This window comes from Anoplopoma fimbria, chromosome 16, assembly GCF_027596085.1.
Source record: "Anoplopoma fimbria isolate UVic2021 breed Golden Eagle Sablefish chromosome 16, Afim_UVic_2022, whole genome shotgun sequence".
In the NCBI taxonomy this organism is placed as follows: Eukaryota; Metazoa; Chordata; class Actinopteri; order Perciformes; family Anoplopomatidae; genus Anoplopoma; species Anoplopoma fimbria.
Window position 1 is genome coordinate 11,411,094 of NC_072464.1, and position 22,979 is coordinate 11,434,072.

Consider the following 22,979-nt stretch of genomic DNA (forward strand, 5'->3'; position numbering starts at 1 on the left):
CTTGATCGAAATCAATTTATTTGATCAATTTCCAGATAATGTTTATGATAATCCGGGCATTATCTCTCGTGTGTGACGTTGTGGACTCACAAGACTGCTTAAGAATGGAAGTGGCTGATGATGAGTTGGTGGCCAGAGAAACTTCCTGATGAGTGCTGAGGAGATGAAGGGGGTGGGGATGAGGGGATGATGGGGATGATGGGGGGGGGGGGGGGACGTCCTCCCATCAGTAATCCCCCCTCCGCGGTGACGTCATCCAGGCTGTCTCCAAAGGGAAGCGCGGCGTTGAGTGTTTGAGCAGCCAGGCGGCCAGTGTGCATCCCGGGACGCAACATCAGTGTAGCTGTGGCTAAACTTTCAGCTGATCATTTCACTTTGGACACTTTGGGAAACTAACAACAATGGGTAAGTTTTTATTTATTCTTTTAATTTATTTACCTATAAATGCTCCAGTTGCGGGAGACGGATAACAATGTCACCGCTTTTCTTTCGTGATGACAGCATGGTTCATACTTTGTTACCATCGCCCAAACTTTATGGGCACGCCGATATTTCCATAACGTTCAATCGCTTTCTGCTGCTGCTGCTGCAGAGGAAGGCTGTTTACCTGACCCGGTTTCTCGAGAATCAGCCTGCTGAAGCAACTTGAGGAAAGCGATTAGAGAGATTAAGTCCATCAGGGATTCCTGCAGTCAACTCTGTCCGACTCTGCGGAGGTGTTAAATCCAGATCAATTTGCTGCCTCTACTGTCTCTCTTACTCCATGCTTTCAATAGGGCCACAGTGCTGAACTGTTGAGATCAGATGAGATATTTGATGAAAACTTGACTTGTCTTTATGATCATTGGTCAGCAGTGATTGATCATGTTGCTGTGTTTGATAAAGTATTTCCCAACCCAAACTCAACAGCAGGTTCTGCTGGTAAGGAATGACTAAAAATTACTGGGAAACTAGCTGGCAACATATTGTATTAGTTAGATGCTCCATATGCTTTGTGTTATGCCAAAACTTGTAATTGCTATGTGATGGGCTCTCATCTTTAAAGAGAGTCTCAAGTGTTGGCCATCTGTGCTCGCAACATGTTGGGGGGGGATGCATGGGGATGCATGGGAGGACTGAGGTGCTCATGCTATGGATGTTTAACTTCTCGCTAACTTTAAGTCTTTGGAAGAGTGATAAACTATGGACCAGATGGGATAGTTGACATGAAAAACACTCATCTAGCTCTGGGGTAGATACTTTAAAGTAAAAATGACTCAGAATGGATCCATTAATTGTAAATTTACCATTTTGAGATTTTTTTTGTTGTTTTATTGGGCAGCATTTAATGGCTTGTCTTGTTTGCCACGGCACAGCTGAGGCCAGCGAAGAACGATGTGTGCGAATGTGTATCAATGCTCATTAATTCGCTCTGAAGCTCTCACAGAGGCGTCTTTGTGCTTCTAATTTGGAGCTGTTCCTTTGTGCGGCTTCAGTGGCTCTTAATGTAGAGAGAGAAGTTCACAGGATTGCAAGTTTCAGAGCGGATGCCCTGTGAACTAATTCCCCGACAGACCCTCTTTCACTGTCTCGCGGAGGATATTACTCTGCATGGCAATCAACCTTTGTGTATTGTCCACTTTGGTAAAGCTCACACTTTTTTTATTCAAAGATTCTCCATGACCCTTTTTAGGAGAAGTAGCCTGTTGTTGTGGGCATGAGGGAGTTCATTTGGAGACTTGCTATTTGTTGGGTCTGAGAAACTGATATTGTTCTGCTGTGCTGTGATTTGCCGTTTCATGTGAAATAGCCTTCAAGACAGAAAGACAGAGAAAATGGAGTAACTGTGTGCATGAATCCTTTTCAGCCCAAAATAAACAGGATGTCTTGAAGGCGATTCTTTGTGGAGCTGTGAAGTGAAGATGTCATTCAGAGGTTATAGAACCTATGTCTGATTTGATTTAACAGTGACCTTCACCTCACAGAGGGTTCCACATGATTTTAAGATAAATTCTCCTCCGTCCTTGCAGCCAATGATTTAACAGTGCTTTGGCCTGCGTGGGGGACGGGGGAGTATAACTTGGCCTCAGTCCCCTTTGCTCCATTCAGAGGGAGACAGCAAGTCATTTTACACAAATATCTTGTTTGGTTCTTGGTGTTTGTCCTGTGACAATTACTCACCCAACAGTGTTTGGTTACCAAGAGTTACTTGATAACTAAACACACAGGAAAGAATTGTCAGTCAAACATCTGAAAAGAAAGCCTGAAGACAAAAAATGCATGTGATGATCATACTCATTTTACCAAGAAAATGACATGACACTGCAAAGAAAGCTTAATAGTTTGTCTTTGCTGCAGATTGTAGCCCACTAGATAAGAAATAGCAGTCAAACATAAGAAAAGATTATATTTTATTTTCACTATGGAAAACAGTTTAGAAACTCTCATTTAGTGTGGAAGATTTGCCATCTTTTCGATTTATGCCTTTAACAGTTATAATTTGATTATGTGCTTGGCATTTAAAGCTGTCTTATGACAGAAGACTCAACTAATCAAATACAGAAAATTATGAACATGGCTATGACCAGTGTGTCTGTTCTTCTTTTAGCCAGATTCCAATCGCAAAAAAACAAGATGAAGGAAAGATTGTTTTCCCTTATGGAAACTCATGAACCCTCTAGTCGGAGTGTTTTGTATTCAGCGTGGTGGTCTTGTGGAAAAAGGTCATCAAGGTTGGATGCAAACCAGATCCAAGTGTTACATCATTGTTTTTGACTATTTCAATAAAAAGAGAGTAAATCAGAGCTGACATTTTTGAATGTGTCTTAAATTAAACATCTTGCTGCAGTTGTTTGACACATGGGTTGCTTGTATACAAGTTGATGCCTAAACCTGGTGTCAAATGTTAGTAGTCTATTTTTATAAAGACTTTATTGAAGACTTTTTCTCTGATGATTCTGTTCTTCAATGATCCACAAACACCGGGGTTGAACAGTCCCGTAACCACAAGGTTGGTGGTTCGAACCCCTCTTGAGTCAACATGCCGAGGTGTCCTTGAGCAAGACATCTAACCCCAAGTTGCTCCCCGGGCGCTTCTTAGCAGCCCACTGCTCCTCCAGGATGGGTCAAATGCAGATAATTGTAATTTCCCCATTGTGGGGGGCTTAATTATTATTATTATTATTATTATTATTTATACTGTTTTTTACATGTGTCTCCAAGGTGTCGGCTGTTTAATGCTCTTTAACGTGTATTCCGCCTCCATCTGAACTAGGATGTCTGGAAAATGTCCGATTATTTAGCTCACACATCAGCACTGATCCCTGTCACAGACACGTGCTGTGACCCTGCATCCTGAGTCTGAGGAGAGGAAAGACCCATGACTGCTAACGCTGCGTCGGCGGAGGTGTTTTTCTGCTATCAGAATCAACAAGTTGTCATCTGACGGCAGCAATAACAGAGAGTCAGATAAATTCCCCCTGCTTTTAGTTGACTCATGGCAATATGGTCCTCAGAGGGAATGTCGTAGGTCATGCACACGCTTCTGTTTCCAAGAGATTCAGAGAGGAAAAGAAACCCACAGGCCTGCAAGAGTGAGTCACTGCAGAGATGGTCAAAGTGTGCTGAGAGAAAAAATGAGCTTTGCTGCTTTGTGTTTGTTTGTTTGATTCAAAGCCTTCTCTTGGTAACTCCAAAAGATGCCCTCCATGAGTTTAGTCCAAAAAAAGTACGCGCTGACCTTTCTTACGACTGATCCCCACATTTTTATGTCACCATCAATAACTCCTGAATTGCTTTTCGTCTTTGGTTTGCAATCATTAAGTACGCTGAATATCCCTCATAATGAGGTAGTTGCTGTCATAGTTAAATGATTTCTGGGCTCCTATCCATTTGGCATAGGGTATGACCTAGCGTATTTGGTAATTATACAGCAGATGATGGCCATACAGCCTTTTTGCAACCAGTTAGTTCAATCAAGACCTCATTCATCTACTGCTTTCCTTCCTGCTCCACTTTATTTCCTCCTCTCTCTCTCTCTGGGTCTCCTTTCCTCTCTCATCTTCACTGCTTTCCTCTGCCTTTATACTTTTTTTTTTTTTTGTTTCCTTCCAGCCCTGCAGGTCTGCCAGGGCATTCATGATAATTTGTTGAGCCTAATAACTCCTCCGACAACAAAGATGGCCATTGAGTATTGTGACATGAAATGATAGGAATAGAAGTTCCTGAGTGGGGATGCTTGTTGAAGCATGTGCCTTGGCTGTCACTTTTACTAAAAGCCTTTTCACTGTTGAACAGAATGGATGCAAGTGGCTGCGTGGGTGACTGTGTATGTGTGTGTACCCAACTTTGTCCTTGTTAGAGAGATGTCACAGTCAAACTGCCACATGGTAGAAACAGGGTGGCATTTACATATCTGAAAATAGTCCCTATATGCAAAAGACCACAGGCTTTCAGATATGCACAATATAAAATATGCCAAAGATACAATCTGGCCTTTATTTTATCTGCAAGACTTCAGAAAGAACACCCACATTTTTCAAGGTTAAAGTGTCAAATACATGCATAATAAGGGAATCTAATTTGTTTTTTTCTTCATTTTTACAGTATGTTGGCATCAGTACATGCACATATAGTGCCGTGGTGATATTTTCTAGTGGAGCTGCAATCTATCAGTGTTTTGTTCACAGTCAGATGATTGTTCCAGAAGGTCTGAGGGAAATAATAGATTGGGGAAAGCAAAGAGCCCCAGCAGCTGATGAACATTCACTCACCCATTCAACAGGCATTCAGCTCCATTGCAGGGGTTCTCCCATCTACTGTAAACCACATTGCAGCACCTCTGTATGAACACAATTGCTACAGCACCAAAACCACTTCCTATGCCTTGATTCACTCTCTCCAAATCCCATGAGCAGGGGACATTGATTAAATAGTCAATAATGTTTTAACAGAATGACCTATTTTCCTGTTCCAGTCTTTGGTAAACAAGTAAATAGATCATAATGCGTCAATGTTAAGAGTGATTGAACAGTGTGATTGATCCCTGCGGCAGAGAGGGCTACGCTAACTAATGTACCTACTCTGTCAACATATTCTCGCTCCCAACTCGTGAAATATTGTTGTTGTCTTTTAATTTGTTTGTGCTGTTTTTAATCTTGCTCTGTGAGCCATTTTGGGGTCCATGATAGGTGCTATCTAAATTGAGTTGAGACTTACTACTCAAGTTACGTATACTGGTGTGACAAAATACGTCAACGTGACTTTCAGTTTCACATGTAACATGAATAGGGATCTCCTGGGTGAAAGTCCCATGTTTGTTTGACCTATCTGCAAACAGCATCCGAAACCATTACCTCTCCCATAGACTGTATATAAGAAGTGGATGTAGTCACTGTGACGTCACCCATTGGTTTGTGAAGTTCGGCTTTGAAGCCATTAAAATAACCACTCTAAATGTCCTTCAAATGTTAGTGGTGCTTGCTCCAGATTCCCCAAGGTTTTCCTATTGTTCAAATTTTAAATCTTTGCTTTCAAGTAGTGAACCCAAATCCAGGCTTCAGAATCTCCTTTCAAAACACTGTTGGATTTGTCAAAGACGCTATGTTGATATTTTTCCACAGTCTATAATCAGAGAGGGGGGTGAGGAGGTGTGCCTGTCAGTTAAGATGGTTGGTTCTTTCAACACAATGTATTAATTCTTCCTATTTTTGGGAGAAAGTGCATAAATGCCGTTATTGTCTCAAAGTTTCCAGAGCTCCTATGTAGATGATAATTTGGGACCTCGATGTGACCACAGTTCAGATGTGAAAGCGGTTAGGTGAAATGAGAAGAAATAAAAGGGCCTCCAGCTAATTTCCCTGCAAGATCATCTGTGAGGAGTGAGAGCAGAATGCATTAGACTGCTTTTCAACTGTGGGAGCCTGTAGGATTGAGCTGTTGGCTGTGTGCCCACTGAGTGTATTCAACTCTCTACAGATAGGTCTTTGTCCTCAGCGCTTTTACGCAGCTGCTAAACAACCGTAAGACAAAAGCATCTGGGGTACCCCAGCACACCAGTGAGAAATGTTCACCATATGAAGAGCCCTGCCAGACAGCCTGAGACCATTTGGATGCAACCAAATGCTATGCTTTATTAAGCAGGAATTTAAATGAATACCCATGTAACCCCTTATGCCTTTTTCTTTGCCCCTATATTCTGGATTATTTGTGAAATCCTACTAGGATATTTCAAGATGTTTTTTCCATGATACTGTAAGAAACGAACTTTGTGAGGACTTATTTTTCCGCAGCTTGTTGCTTTTCTAAGTTCCGGTAGGAAATGCACATGACTCCTCTCTGCTCATGTTGTCGTGATGTGGTTCTTCATGTGACACAGTGAAACTAGAGTTAAAGGCCACTAGACACACTCTCTCTCTCTCTCTCTCTCTCTCTCTCTCTCTGTCGCAAGCCAGGAATAATTTTCCTGCCCAAGGAAATAGTTTCTTAGTTAGAGTTTTCATTGTCTGCTTATTATCCTCCAGAGATTGTCTTGTTATGCAGGAGGAGGAACTTCTGCCAAGCAGAAGGAAATCTGCAATCGCTGAGCTTTTAGAAAGCAACAGCTGCAGGGAAACCCAATAGCTGAGGGAGAGAGTTTGGGGAGACAGTTTTACTTCACAGACAAACTGTTTGGGGGTTTGAGAAGATGGATTTCAATTTGACTGAATTGTTGAATGGTTAGTTTGTAGAAAAGATTTAATGTATTTAACTGAGTCATTTAGTAATGTGTTATGCTTTTACCATTTATACACACATGCTTTTTTAATCACTTACTTTTAGGGCTAAATTACTTTATAAAACTATGTAATTGCGATTATTTTGATTAATATTGCAACTGCTATGTTATTTACGATATCAGAGGGATTGATCATTTTCGCAATGTTTTTCTCATTTTCCTTGAAAATTATACAAAAATTATCAGGTGGGATTTTGGTGGGATCTGTACCAAACAAAGTGGATTTCTCACTCTGTGAAATATGATGTGTAGGCCAGGACATCTCTGCAGCACTACAATATGTGATTTTAATTGGTATTTTGACACACATTTTGCCTTTAACAAATATTGCCATATTGTATTTCAATTAATTGAGCAGCCCTACTCACTGTATGTTCACTTTACAGGTAAGGAGAAACTTACCAGCTAACAGCAGCTTTAGGGGAGAGGAAATCCCAGATGTTTCAGTCTGAAAAACAGTTTGACCCTGTAAACCACACGCAGACCAGAGGAGAGATCAGTTAGCAGTATGAATGTTATAACTTCACCACTGAGAGGTCTCATAAGTCATCTTAGCTTTTGACCTCCACTATATGGAAAAACCATAATGTAACAATAAGCTCCACAGCTGAAAATGGGAAAGTAATGTTGTGAGGGAACGAAGGTTCTGGAATGTACAGAGCAAGCTTTCTGCAACGGAACACATGGTGTTTGTGTGTTTGTGTGTGTGTGTGTGTGTGTGTGTGTGTGTGTGTGTGTGTGTGTGTGTGTGTGTGTGTGTGTGTGTGTGTGTGTGTGTGTGTGTGTGTGTGTGTGTGTGTGTGTGTGTGTGTGTGTGTGTGTGAGTGTGTTTGCGTGTGAGAGAGAGAGAGAGAGAACAGTGTATTCAAGCTTGTAGATGTATGCATAGTGTCTTTTGTTTGCAATCATTCCATTACATGTGTGGTGTACAGTACCGTCTGGATCAAGAGTTGCTTTGGATGGCCTTGTGTTTGTTGTTAGTAGGCAGTTTAGATTATACAATTCCAAGATATATAAGAACATAATTTCCTATATTATTTGATTTCAAAATAATTTGAATCTGAGGCACTGACTTGTCTGGTTTCTTTTCACACTTAAAGCAACATATCTTCAAAAAGAAACAAACAAAGTAAACAGTGTTTTATTTCTTCATTGACAGTTATTACAGTTATGCAAATGTTTTTTTTTTTTATCAGTTTCTAATGCCAAAGTGTTCTGTAAACACAGATAGAAGCACTTATATTTGTATACCAGCAAAATTATTTAAGAAACATGACTCTCTTTTAATGTATTATCAGACCAGTGGTTCCATCAATTATGCACCGACTGAGAGTGAGAGTGTAAATGTTTAGACACTAATAATGATGTAGTGACTGTATCACATCAGATGGTGCCATAAATGGGTTTTACATTGCACAGTAGATGCTTTAAAATGTCACGTATGATGGACAAAAGGATATTACAGCCTGTGCTGTTGGACAATTGCCTGTCAGTACTGAAAGCAATAAAGTAATGGATTGACCCACTCTCGCAAATTTCAGCCAGAGGGGAGGACACACCAACCGCTAGAGAGATTAGCTCCCATCTCTCTTGTGATGAGCTGTATTTGCCAGTTATTGTTTAGCACTTAGTCCACGTCTAAACTACTTCCATCATGAATCTGAGGACAAACAGATCCCTGCAGGGGTGGTGTCAGGTTCAGGTCCTTCCAGGATCCAGCCGCGGGACGCAGGGCTTAGAGAAAAAAGAGAGAAGAGCCTTTTGGAACAATGGCATTAAAGTGATCTCCGTGTCATCTGCTCTGTTGTCATAGCGCCGGCGATGAATCCTGACACGGTGGAGTCCAAGTGGCTAGTCTGTCTAACTTGCTGGGGCTGAAAGGAGGAGGTTTCTTCTCCTTCTAATGAGGGATGGGGTAACAGAGAAGAGGAGGGTTTGAAAAGGGTAAAGTCTTGGGTCAGGGGTGAGAGGTTGGCAGCATGAGGCGGAGGACAATGGGTTTGGCGGGAGCGACGCAGAGAAAGAAATCCCAGCAGCTGGGATAGACAGAGAGGGTGGGGGCTGTTCATGGGAATCAACCCCAAGATTAGCTGGAAAGTCTCGTCTAAAGTCCCCACGTCTCTTTGCTTTATTATGTCTCTATTGTGTGTGTATGCTCACATGCTTTTGCCCTGTGCAACAAGTAGGAAAATGAAAGACGGTCTCCAGTCCTGTGTTGTTTTCCGTCTAAGAAATTGGAGTGTGAGAACGTTTGAGTTGTGGAGATCCTCATCACTGTAAGAATGTAGAAATATTTAGCTTTCACACAATTTCTAGGACTATTGGCACAACATGCTGGATTTTCTTTACAAACATCCTTAGAAATTTAGTGCTAAATTTGATGTGCTATTTTTTTGCACACCAAGTCAAATGTCTTTTTTTTTTACTGGAGCTGATTATTCAGGTTTGACGTTACTCTCACTTAATATCAGCATGCGTGTGTTGTTAAATTTCCAAAATAATATTCTTAACTCAATAACAGTATGTAGTACAAGACTAAACAAATAACCTGCTAACTATCTTAAGATTCAAAGTGACTGTTGTCCAGTCACACATGTATTATGAAAGACAACTCAGTGCTCTGTGTCTTTAGCTAAATATAAAAATACTTGCAGTTATATATATTGTACTTAAAGGATTAACACCACTAAGGGAAGTCCCTGTGGGATTTATTTGTACTCTCTGCAGTAGACTGTCAGACATTTAAAAGGGCTTTGGATCAGATTAGAAGGACATCTGCACTTTAAGGGGCCATAATTAGATGTACATGAATGAGCTCTAAAGTGGCTATAATCAATATTCTTATATTAACAATTTGATCACATGAATATTTGTATGTGGAAGGTGTCGCTCATAGTGACAAATCCACAGAACATTAACACCTGACTTTGCAGTTCTGATTTATAGCATGCCTCAACTCATTGCTTTGGTTTTCGTGGTTTGCAGCTGTTTTCACTGAATTGCTCATCGCTACCTGTCCAGCACCAAATGACCGACGCACAACTTTTCCTATTAGATGATGACCATAGTGGAACGTGTAGCACCTGCACAGCCACATATATCCCTCAAGAGTTTGTGGAGACCAAAAGAAGACCATATATCTGCTAGATATAGACTTTGGGGTAAGCATTATTGAAGAAATGACACATTCGGTTAATGGATTGGCCACTAAGCCTCCGGACAATTTTCTTTTTTTCTCATAAATATTCTCTCCTGAAGCTTGTCTATTCTGGAGAAACTATTGAAAGAAATGTGTTGGCCCATGTTGGGAAATACAACTGTATTTTAAACCCCCTATTATTTGGAGTCAACTATTCTGGAGTTGCTGGGTAATTTAATTTCCCTTCATATCTTGGCAAAGTATTATCACAATATAGATTGAAAAGACAAGAGGTTATTATCTAGCATTATTCTAACTGGATAATGGAGAGGTGTTTGCTTCCAGTACTTTTTGGCTGGTTCGATGGCAGCATAATGTAAGTGTGGGAGACCACAAAGACAGCAAAAAGCCTCTTCCAGACCAGAGGCATCATTAAAATATTTACTGCAGGTTGAAAGAAAAACAAACAATTATGCAGAGATTTACTTTTGTCTAAAATTTGCAAGTTCATGGCCTGTATGTGAGATTGCGGGGTACAACTTCTATAAACGCCTTATCTCACTCACTCTCTTCCAGATTTCTGTTTCCTGGCATTGATTTGCTCTTTTGACTCCAGACTAAAATTATGAAATTCTTAGTCTAAAGGTTTTGACATTGCATTGGTTTTCTGTCTGGCCAAGCCATAGTGCCAGTTTCCAGGGTACTGTAAGCTAGGAAGCCTGGCTAATAGGAAGCATCTGTGTCTCTTACTCATTCTGCAACACACTTAGGCCAAAACCACAGTGGCTGTGGAGGTGCCAGAGTCAGGGTTGTGAAGTCATTTTCAGAAGAAACATGGCTGCCAGGCATCCTCGAGTGAGTGTTTTGCTCCATTTCTAGACCTAACACGGTATAGTATCACAAACATGCAATTAGAGAAGTGCTGAGTCAGATACCATGGGCATTGTTTGGTCAAATGCTTGTAATTACACTGGAGAGAAAAAATAAATCTGGAAATTGTGCAGTGGAAGAAACGCCAAGACATAAAGTAAACGGCTGAAATTGAATAGCAGAGCTGGATTACTGTTTTTCGGCAGACACCCTCACATGTTTTCAGGGGTTGGGAGCTTACTTTTATATGTGGAAAACATTGTAAGAAGTCGTGTGTTTGTGTGTTTGTGTGTTTGTGTGTTTGTGTGTGTGTGTGTGTGTGTGTGTGTGTGTGTGTGTGTGTGTTTGTGTGTGTGTGTGTGTGTGGTCTGAGTAGTCTGATAAGTTGCCTCCAGCGATGTCACCTGAGTCAGCATTTGTTGGTGCTGAAGACTACAAGGTTTAAAGCAAAAAAAAGTGTGAAGTTGCACAGTAAGCTTAACGTTTAGCCTTCTCCTCATCTCTGCTAGAAGCCAGCATCTCAAGGCTACATTAGTGTTATACCATAATGATTCAAATACCCTTTAACCTTCACTCTACTCAAACACTGCGTGTATTGAATTTATTTTTCCTGCAATACACATGATGATAATATTCCTTAGTTTATAGCTTCTTTCCACGGCCAAAGGGAAGCAAAAGGATCATTATAAGTCAGACCATTTTGATTTTCCGTCTCACAATCCACATATTTTGCTATAATGGATGAGGACAGTTCGCATAGTTATTTATTTCCATTGCAGGGTGAGAGACATTTCTTAGAAAATATTAATACAATTCATAGTCTCAAGTTGGTTGGATTTACATGAAAGAATTGGCTGTTCTTATAGTGTGAGTTTGAGGCATGCATTTTTATGTATTGACTGTTATTACTAATCATATTTCATAGCTGAATTGTTGAGCAAAAGTTGTAGAGAATGTGTGCCTTTTTATTATTCGGTAGACTCGCAGAGGAAAAAGGGTCAGCAAAACAAGTGAGTGGATCTTTAAAATGGGCTGGTAGTGTGTTGCATTTGTAAACCAATCAATGACTTAGATTCAGCACGCCAATCATGTTTGCAGAAACACAGAGCAGATTGACCTATGAAAATGACCTGCATTCAAATCTAGGGCAGTAATACCACCACAGTACATGGGAAACGATATTCCCTGACTGCAACCAAAACGCCCAAAGCAGGGTTTACAAGAATCTCTGTCTGCAATTTGGTAATTGACCGCCAATCGCTCCAAGAAATGAAATGTTTCAGATTTTTCCATGAGAGCAGCAAAAATTTCAGGGGAATTTTGATGACCAGTTTGCTCTCTTGTTTTGGCTTTCATCTGCTTTTAATCAGACCTTGGCCTTCACAATCAGTCATTCCTCATATGGTTTGATCTGTCCTCCTTTGCTCTGCTCTGGTGTGGTGAGCCTGCTTTCTCAGGCCGTTGTCAGTGTTGGTAATGGGGGTACTCGGACCTGGGCCCTTGCCTGCATCCCTGAGAACTCGGTCCTCGCTGTGAGCCAAGCAGGGTGCAGGTCTTCACGGGTGACTGAACACTGAGGAGCATTCAGGGCCCCCAGTCTCACAGCGTGAAAGGTTGACCCACAATGAAGCCTCCTCCATTTGTATGAGCTTCATCACCATTCAGATTGTGTCCTCAAGTAGGGGAGTGCCGCTGTCTCGACACTGAAGCGGAGCATGCAGCTCTCAGGCTTGGCCTCCTATGTTCACATGGTTTTTCTCACAGCCACTCCGTCTGTCACAGTATTTTTGGTAAAGTTCCAATCTGTCTGTTGCTCTTTATGTGTCTAACAATACCTTTCTTGCTTCATTTATTTGTGACATTTAAGCTTCTTTTTTAGCTCATTTTTGGGATTTAAGGCTCAAACTTAACTCTGTTTCCAGCAACAGGCAGCTGTTTCCAGCAAATAAATGAAAAAAATACACACTGTGCTACCTGCCCAGGCAGTTGAACATCAAACTGCTAATGAGCAAGATATTTAACTCAAGAGTTGATGGAGACCCAAAACAGAGCTCAAAGGAGAGTGAATGGCATATTTGTTAGCCAGAACTTTATATTATTTCTATTGAACACAAAGTAGATGTAATATTTTACACTAGATTCCTACAATTAGGTTAATTGTATTAGCTCAGTTAATTCATGGTTCACAATCACTGTCTCGTTCATCAGTTGCTTGGCTTCTAGCTGACTAGTAATGTAAAACCAAACCATTTCACTGGTTTGACCACACTTTTTCAACCAAGTCAATGCATGACTTTTCTTCCGTTGAAGAACAATTTGTTAACTTTTTAACTTCTTAAGATCCAAGCCAAAAATAATTATTTTAATCGCAGGGTACATTTGTTTTTATTTCAGATCAAAAGCACATGTATATTTAATCAAATACATTACAGTCTGCAAGACAATTTGATCAGGCCTGATCACATGTGTGCAATAAACTCAATCATTTTGTTGTCCATTCACATATAAACAGTGTGTGTATCAACTGCTTTTTTTTAAGCGTCACTTGAGCTCCTCGGTACAATTAATGGGGAAATCCTAAGCACAGCAACCTCTGATCAGCTGTAGAATTTAACCACCATCACTTCTACTGATGGGCTGGAGGCTTCCTTCCCCACATCACAAGGATCTCAGTTCTCCCGTCGTTTAACAGGGCTGATGATTAGAAAGCTAGAAGATTAGTGCGGCATTTGTTGTTGTGGGATCCCCGCTAAGTTCACTTCCCTGACCCCTGAGGCCTCCCTCCCCTACTGATCCCTCTCCTCTCTGAGGTCTGGTATCCGTGAGAAGACCCCACTCCAGCTCCCCCCCAACCTCCCACCGCTGAAAGGCCTTTCTCTCATTAGCATGCCCCTGGGGCTCCTCGTCCTGCTGTTGCCAAACAAACACGGCCAAGATCTTCTTCACTGTCTCCCTCGCTGTCTGTTTCGCCAGTCAACTCTCGCTTATTATTAACGAGTTGTTTCTCATTGGATCATCTTCCAAGCATTCTCTATTTTCTCCCTCCTTTCATCACCATTCTTCATGTTTTTGCTGTTATGATTCTCTGGATTTTCCATTTTCAGATGCTGTTTTTCCCCTGTTTGTATCAGCCCAGAGTACGGTCTGTAACCTTGTTTAGGAAATGTAGATTTGCGTCTTTCCTGTGTCCTTTTTTTATGCAAGTTAGAAGCAACCAGATGGAAGGAAGACAGCGGTCAGAGGTTGCTAATGTATGCTGCAGGAGCAGAGGGCATATGGTGCCAATCAGAAGATGAAGGGCTAACCCCCCAAGCCACACTACACCACCACAGCACGCCCGCACTCACACACTCCCCCTTTCTTGAACTGTGGTCAGATGTGAAATAGAGAGGGGTGATTGTGTGCCTATATGCTTTCTGTCCCAGCCTGTACAACAGAGTAGGGTTTTCACCCACTCAGTCAACTAAAGAAGGGGTGCGTACTCACCCATCTGCGCCCGAGCCTGTTCTCATCGGATTGCTTTTCAGGGTTGTACTCCAGTTTCTCAGACAGGCAGGGGTGAGAGGAGGGAGTGTTTCAAGGGCCTGGACGAGGATTACTTGGTCATAAGGACGACAAATTAATTTGACTTAAACTGAATCGCACAACAGTCCTAACAAACAGAACAGATGCACATTTTGCCTGTGAAACCAGGATTTACAAGACATATGAACGGGGCTCAATCAAATCTCTTCTGACAATACCTCTGTTTTTTGGAAAGGAACTGGGATGTACAGTTGAGCGGTGCCTTTGTGAGGCAGGACGAGACGAAAAGAGCGAGAGAGCGAGGGGGAGAGAGAGAGAGAGAGAGAGAGCAGAAAACGTGAGAGGAGGGATCGAGAGAGGAGAGAGTAAGGAAGAGAGAATTTGCTGAAAGGAAGCATTTTTGTTGAATGGGAGAAAAACAACCATGGAAACTCCATCAGAAGAAAACCAAGACCAGAGGCTGGACAAAAGAGGTACCGATGAGCGCTCACAAAGAGCCAGTTCAGTTCTTTTCACTACTGTGTTTACTGGAGCTTTAACCTACTCCAGCCTGCTGGGATCCACTCAACACAATAGTTGGTTAGATTTGGCTCAGCGGGGACTTTTTTCATCCTTGTTTCATAATCGCAATAATTAATGATATTCCAGCTTTTGATTGTGCAACACATTGCCTCTGTCATGCTTCTAGTGTGTTTTTCTTTGCTGCAGTAGTTTGCTTGTGCTTGTTTTATGATCTAGTTCATTCAAGTATGTGGGGTGTTTTCAGTAGACATCACTCCTGCAGCAGAAGGGATGCTGGGATGCCACTGTTCATCATCATGCTAGTGTCAGTGAGCCTGTTGCAGAATCAACAGCAGATCCATCAAACCTCAGGGTGCGTTTGACTTGTTCTTTCAGGGGGGGTGGATGATTAATGAGGTGGATGAGGGTGTTGGCAAGGACAAAGATAAATGAATCAGACATTACCAGTCTCACAAATAGACAACCGTGAGGAGTGTGTACACTGAGGAGAGAGAAAATCATTAAATTGCTCACCCTCTTGTTGGAATCATTGCTTTTTCTATTGCTCTTTCTTCTGAACATCACAACTATTTCAGGTAAAATATTGTACATTCAGACAAGCTCTTTTCAAATAAAGGTTGTGATTATTTAATACTACTAATTAAGAACTGTAACTTTGAAACATCGCTTTTCTTGTAGGGATATTTAATCATCTCTAAATTTGTATATCAGAAGTATTTTGTTCCAAAATTGATTATAGAACTAGTTATTGCACCTTTTGATATTGTTGACAAAGTCTATATTAGTCACTTGGGCAGTAACTAAAGATAACTGTCATTATGTCCATCTGTCAGATAATAGAGCAAATGTCCGTGGCAGCTCCCCATAGTCCAAGTCCCACCAACACTTAAAAACCCCTAAGTACTCCATTTACTGTGAAATAAAACTGAGATAAACAGCAAATCCTCACATTTGAGACAATGGAACCAGCTAATGTTTAGAAGTTTTGCTTGACAACTTACTTAAAAGATTAACCAATTTCAAAAATAGTTGTCAGTGTATTTTTTGCCCAACAAAAAATGTAAATTGCAAATATTCTGTATTCCCCCACTCTCTTTTATTTTTTTCAACATTTTTAGAGGGCAGTAGAGAGTCCCAAAATGATGGATGAGAGATTGGGAATGACATACAACAAACATTGTGATCACATGGTTCGGGCTCTGAGCTATCTCCTTTTAAAAAGAGCTGCTCCTGAAACCTTAGGCTGGGTCAGGAACCTGTGGGCCTGTAAAGCCCATTGAGACACTGTTTGGGATATTGGCTTATAAAAAGAGTTGACCTGACTTGACACCCATCATTTACTTGCATTTCACACAGTTCATGTTCACAAATTAACTCCTATTATGTACCCAAACATTCAATTTATGAGCCATTACGGCCATCATTGCCTTTAATTGTCACTGAGTTCATCCACACATCTCCCTCCTCTCCATTCACACACAGCCATGGGTGAGCTGCAGTCAAAAGCTATTAGCTGACAGAGTGTAAGTTTCCCTCGTTAGAACGCTGAGACCACTTTTTGACGTATTGGCAGGCTCACATCTCCCCCGTCCCTTGAGAATGGCCATTATAGCCATTATGGCATTTTAAAATCTCCTCTCAAAGTGGAGAGTGTGGAAAATGAGACTGTTTCTCATAAATGGTGTTTTGGCAGGTCGCCCCAGTGAAGCAACAAACAACAATACTTAACATTAGCTGTAAACCGACACATCTGTTAGCAATGGATGGATGTAAGATTAAAACTGGATGATGCTTTTGTCGGAGCTGGAAGCTGGAAGCCTTGTTGTTCAGGGCTCAGGGATTAGATGGAAGAGTTGCAACGTGTTCATCTCAAATTGTGTGTCCAAGTTTGTTTATTTGTGTGAGTGGGATTTATTTGTATGGGATATACATAAAATTACTATGTACATATAGTTATGTGGTGCTTAAATGCTTAAATTGTTTGCGTAGGTGTGGCTGTGTTTGTGTCTGGCATGGACATCAAATTAAACAATGTTTTTGAAAAAGGTCTGCTGCAGACTTGGTCACGTACATTTTTTTTTTTTTTTTTATCTAGGACGCTTTTTACACTTTCCACTGAGGATCCCAGCTGTTGGAAGATTTCAGCTTTGTGAAGTTGACAGGCTGTGTTCATGTGATGTCTGTAGGATGATGGAGGGAGGTGATGAAGGTGATGCAGCAGAGCCAGCTGCAGGGGTTAGTGTGATGAGTCTGGGCTCAAGCAAACTGTGGTGAGAGGCATGGATGGATTAACCTGTTTGGAGACACTGGGAAAAGCAACTTGATGTGGCCCCTGTTGTCCATTAAAAAACACATCAAATACATTGCACACAGCACACTATGGTGGCTTCTTTATATTTGTAGGCAAACCAACCAAAAGTCTTCCTATTCCCTCCTCCCTTCCTTCTTATTCCTAGTCTTCCTACTAGGGCTGCTATTAACTATTATTTTCTTTATCTATTTTAGGCTTTTTGTGTTCATTGATTTATTAATTGGTGTCCAATCATAAATCTTCAGATGTCTTGTTCCGTTTGGCCAGCAGTCCAAAACACCAAGATATTCTGTTTACTATCAGGAAACAAAAGAAACCAGACGATTGCAGAAGCTGGAAAAATTAACTTTTAAATAATCGATTATCAAAAGTGTTTATTTTTCTGTTTAAGTAATTCACCAATGAATTGACTAATCTATGCAACTCTAACTGCCAAAGTAGTACCTGGACCCAGGTGTTCTGTACCTAAGTATGTGGTAATTTGATGTAACACAGCTTTATTGATGAAAAAGGAACCATATGAGCGCAATATACTCTATAATAATGAAGATGTATTATGTAATAATGCGGCGTCCAGTTGATATAGTCCTTTGGAAGTCCAAATTTGCAAGTTATCAAATCACCAAAAAACAGGGCACCTTGGTGGTGACCAAACATGAACTGTGTGCACTTTTTGTTGGTTATTCCCTTTTCTCTCTCCCCTTTGCCTGAAATCCACCCTCGTTTCTTGGTCTTCCTAGTTTTGTGTGTTTGTCTGTCCGCGGGTCGGTCTTAATGAGCCATCTCATTCACACATTGGTTGATTTGAGCTGCTTTGACAAACAGGATCCTCCTGGAGTGTGAAGTGGCCGCTGTGGCCCATTGTTGCCAAACTGTGTGCAGTGCTGGAGGGGCGCACAGGATGGAGCTCAGCAGTGGGCTTGTCCTGGGCCTTGCGCCTGCGGGCCGGAAGAGCGGGACCGTGGTTCACTGCTATTCTGAATGGCCCCTAAGAGTCCAGTGTGATGGACAGTCCAGGGCTGCACACACTGGCTCTTTGTATCAGGGCTTCTTGGACTTCTTGTCTCTATTTTTTTTTCTGTCTCTCTCACACAATTTCATAAATGCGCACACACACTTTTCCTCACACAAGCGTTTTTTTTCCTCTCCCTCCTCGTGATCCCGATGTGGCAAATGTAGCCTCTGCTGCAAGACCTGACATTGTCGTTACAAACAGGCGCTAACTTGTCTGTGTTTCTCTCTCTCACGCTATTTTTTCATTCAATGTATCCTCCTCTGATTCCTGTATACTGTAGTGATGAGATGGTGAGTGGAGATTCTTGAAGTGGTATGTCTAACCAGGAGTATTAGTCAAGGGCTGGAAGCATGTGAAAGTCATCAGAGGGATAAGGCCCAACGTGATTTTCATTTATTCAATGTGCTCCACTCAGAACAAGCCAGCCGGATCCATTTAGTACAAACTTGTTGTGGAGAGAGTCACCAGCTCCTACTGTTATCCCCTGCGGAGGAGGGTGATTTGAGCTAAAGTCTGCCCCGCAATATCCTGTATGCTATGAAATCCCACACAGTACACTCTGATCTGTACTTTTCTGTGTGGTAGATTTACTGATACTGCCTGTCTGTTTTACAATAAATAGACATTACAACATCCTCTGTGAACTTTTTTGTTAACAATCAGTCTTCTGTAGTTGCAGAATCCATCGTCCTCTTTGAACTAGACTTTGTAATTTCAATAGATGCAACGTAAAAGAATAACTTTTAATCTGATCAGAGATTTTTCATTTCAACTTTAAAGTTGTAGCTTTTTTTACGGTACATCAAAACAATAATTCATCTGGGTAATAACCGTATTTGCTTTCTTGCCAAGAGTTCAAGAGTTAGATGAGAATATTGATACAACTCTTGTATTAGAGTGGTATCAATCTTCTCGTATAACAAGAAAGCCAATATGTGAATTTCCCAAAATGTAAATTCATTCCTTTTAAGCCAGCCCCACCTCCCTCAAAAAAACAACACTGGTGTCAAGAGCTGAGTCTGAATCATGAGGGCTTCATTAAAGATGGCAGATTTAATGACAAGGATGCACTGCTAATAATTGAACCTCGTCAGTCGGTCGGTCCTTGCCAGTTTTCTTTTGTCAACCAGAACAGAGTTCTACTAACCGGCCAACATGTCCACTCCAGCTGTGAAAATACCACCTTGGATTTATTGCGTTATTAAGGATAACAACCAGTAAGTGACACAAAGTTTATCCATTGAGAGAGAGAGAGATGTCTAATGTGTCAATATTCTCAGTCTGGATGGCCGGATGCTTTAAAAGCAAACCACCCCTGTGGAATGGACACTAATCAAACAGATGGCTTATCGATTGGAATGGTGGCTTTCAAACATAAAGTATGTTTTCACTCCCTAAGTGCTCCAAGTTAGACAAGCATGGTCTGACCTTGTCCGTGACAGGCTCCAGGGGAGGGTGCTGCATGGTCAACATACCATTTTAAAGCATTTCATACATTCGGCAGAGACAGTTTTAGTTCTTACAGCTGAAGACATCCCAGTCTGTTATCGTTTCTTTCTCATTTTCAGATCCAGTAAAACTCAGGCAGTCAAGGCAGACTGACAGATATCATGTCAACCAGCAATAATCCATCAACATATAGACAAATGATCTAATGGGACTAGTGACGCATGTCAAGACAGGGTTTGAAGACAAACAGACACATAATGAGTTGGGCAGTCATACTTATTTTCATCATGACATGTCACAATTGATAACAATCAAATTAATTCACAATAAAGCGCATTAAATACAAGATTTGGTAGAAGGCATACTTATCATATGGAAACATTTATTTTCTTCAGAAGGGGGGGCAGTGAGAGCTAGTGGATTAATAGCAAAGATACAGTCTGCTCCTGGATCAGAACCACCTGACATTGACATCCACTACTAGAGCAGTTCTCCCCTTTTAAATGAAGTGTGTTTACTTTGCAGCTGGGCTCAATATCCTGTGGAGCTCTGCGCTCTGACTCCCCCTCCCCCGACATGGTCATCAGAGAAATGTGGGCTGCGGTGGTGGTCAGCGACTCTGCTGTGGGCGCATTCATTGAGTTGTGATTAACATGCTTCCATGGCAACTCCTATTCACCCACTATGGGACAAAAATGTTTTTATCTCCCTGTACTACACAAACAGACAGGATAAAGCGTCTGACGGCAGAAGTGTTGGCCCAGCAGCAGTATATCAGTTTTAATTTCCTTTGGCTATGGCAAAGAGCACAAACACAGATGAACTTTCAGGATCCGTGCCTCATGGAAGAAGCAAGCAAGTAGAATTGTTGGTGTGTTTTTCCTCAAGAAAAACACAAAGTAGGATTGAGATATGCTCAGCAGCCTTGCTTTTCTACTACATACAAGAAAGAGCAGAGGAATGTGATAATTCATGTATTGTGTAAATCACTTGTTAAATTTTACTCACCCTTTATACAACTGTTTCTCTACACTATATATTTTCTACAACATGATTATTGTCCTGTTTCTATTACATACAGTAGGCTGTGCTTGGATAGTGACGCATTTGCATAATCTGTTCTGTGAAGGTTGATGCAGTTGGTAAACGTGTTATAATTGGGGTTTTTTTTGCCACTTGGGAGCAGAACAGCTAGCTGATATGTCAAACATTTTATCATTACATTACATTACATTACAGTCATTTAGCAGACGCTTTTATCAAACAATTGCTTACTTATACATCCAGCAAATGTGGAGTAACGTTAGTATTAATTTATACCTGACCATTTATATAGTCCAGTTCTCACTCTTGGTTACTCTTTTTCATAACGAGTCATTTGATCCATTGATAATGTAAAAAATATTGATTATAGCATCTTTAAACACTTTAGTTTCCATATGACATCAGGCATATGTGAGAGCTTTGGGGAGCATAAACAGCCAATGATCTGGACGTCCAGTGACTCAACAACATCCTGTCAGACACATGTGGATCCGATTGGAAGCACACTGTGGTTTGTTTGCATGCATTCACAAACACCACATTGTGGTGACCGGCTCCATTTCACAAGGCATAAGAACACACTAGATGAAGCAGATCATTCTGGGTCACTTCATTCCCTCACTGGGAGTTGCCATTGATTTTCACTACAGCTTTGCTGACACTCATTGCTCTGACCCACTGGATGGCCATTAGTGCCCTTTAAGTGTAGTGTTGAATAGTCAGATGACACAGTAAAGGCAATGTTGACTGTAAAAAGCCTCAGCCACATGCAGCACACTGGACTGTTGCAGCTGGTAGTTTACATTGCAGGAGTCTCGATAGGAAGCACAGCCACTTGTCTGCTCTGTCTGTCAGTTCCTTTGTTCTTAAGATGTATAAGTGAAAAGCCAGTGTTGCTGTTATTTAATGAGTCCTTTTTTGTGGGAAAAAATGTCCTTTGGTGTCTGACGTAGACTTGCGATCTGTCCTGGGTGTACTGGGCTCGGCTTAATGCATAAATAAATGACTCGTGAATATTCATCTCATACTTCATCTCCCTGAGGTCACTTCCTGTCGTGCAAGTAAAACACAATCCCTTATATGGAATTGGGGGCTGATGTTTACTATTGTATTTTAAAGTGAAATAGATTTGGTATAAAACACTGTTCAATGATATCAAATGACACTTGTCACTGACCCAGTTTGTCCGTCTTTTTTTTTTTTACAGGCTGCTTTGAGTGCTGCATCAAATGTTTAGGCGGGGTGCCGTACGCGTCGCTGGTGGCCACAATCCTGTGCTTCTCTGGCGTTGCCCTGTTCTGTGGATGTGGCCATGTGGCTCTCACTGGCACCGTGACCATCCTGGAAACCCACTTCTCCAAGGTCACCAGTGATCATGCCATGCTGACTGATGTGTAAGTGACCTCATATGTGTATGTGCTACATGGCTGCTTTTAATGATTGCCCGTGCTGTGATCTGATAATTACAATATATTTTGTTTGTAATGTCACAGTAGGATCCATTACACAATATACTCACTCTGGAAAGTGTGTTCGTACATAACCATCACGATGAAGAGAGGTCTAAAGTAAGATAGATCTCACTTTTAATGAGGTTGACTTTATGTAGGCTATTTTTAGCTGACTACATCTCCCATGTTCAACTCATCCTGGACAAAAGTCCTAATATGGACCTTTTTTTTATTTTATTTTGAAGTGGATCCATTAGTCGAGTCAATAAAAGAGGCCATACAAGAGACAGGACTGCACATATGTTTTATGTTGGCGTAGATTTGGAGTGCACTGTTTAATTTTAAGATGTCTACAGAAACAGTCTGTCTCCTGGCAGATGATTTCAAGAGACATGCATCACCTGTTATCTCCACATTTGGGCTTAACGTCTCTCTTCACCTCTTAGGGAAGAAGGATCCCTATCTTTATCATGAACATCTGTTTATGATTAAGAATCCAGTCCAGGTTATTCGTGTTTTAAAGATTGCTTGCAAAATTACAAGTTATAAATGATTGTAAGCAGCTATTTTCCGCGGTACGTCATTGTATTACTTTGCTTCCCGTTTGTATCGGGTCTCTCCAGGTGTTAAGCGTGGAGGCTAAAAGCATGTTAGCGCTGGATTTTTCCTTACTTTGTTTTTACAGGCACCACTTCCAGCTCATGTGTGACATTGCTCTTTACAGAATACAGCTGATGCAGTATGTCATCTATGGCATTGCCTCGTTTTTCTTCCTGTACGGGATCATCCTGCTGGCTGAGGGCTTCTACACAACCAGTGCAGTTAAAGAACTGCACAGCGAGTTCAAGACCACCATCTGTGGACGCTGCATCAGTGGAATGGTATGTTAAGACGACAAC

The 22,979-nt window shown here is 41.3% G+C and overlaps 1 protein-coding gene across 4 annotated transcripts in view; it reads left to right on the forward strand.

The window, feature by feature from the left end:
• The first annotated feature begins 284 nt into the window (after positions 1-284).
• Positions 285-22,979, forward strand: part of gpm6bb (glycoprotein M6Bb) — a 28,263-nt gene continuing 5,568 nt past the window's right edge. For 2 of the 4 annotated variants that reach the window (XM_054614835.1, XM_054614837.1), the window contains exons 1-3: positions 285-405; positions 21,837-22,023; positions 22,805-22,961. In XM_054614835.1, the coding sequence (XP_054470810.1) occupies positions 402-405; positions 21,837-22,023; positions 22,805-22,961 (348 nt within the window). In that variant the 5' untranslated portion in view covers positions 285-401. Of the gene's footprint in view, positions 406-14,697; positions 14,762-21,836; positions 22,024-22,804; positions 22,962-22,979 lie in introns of those variants that run through there. The other 2 variants (XM_054614838.1, XM_054614836.1) reach the window with 2 other exon arrangements.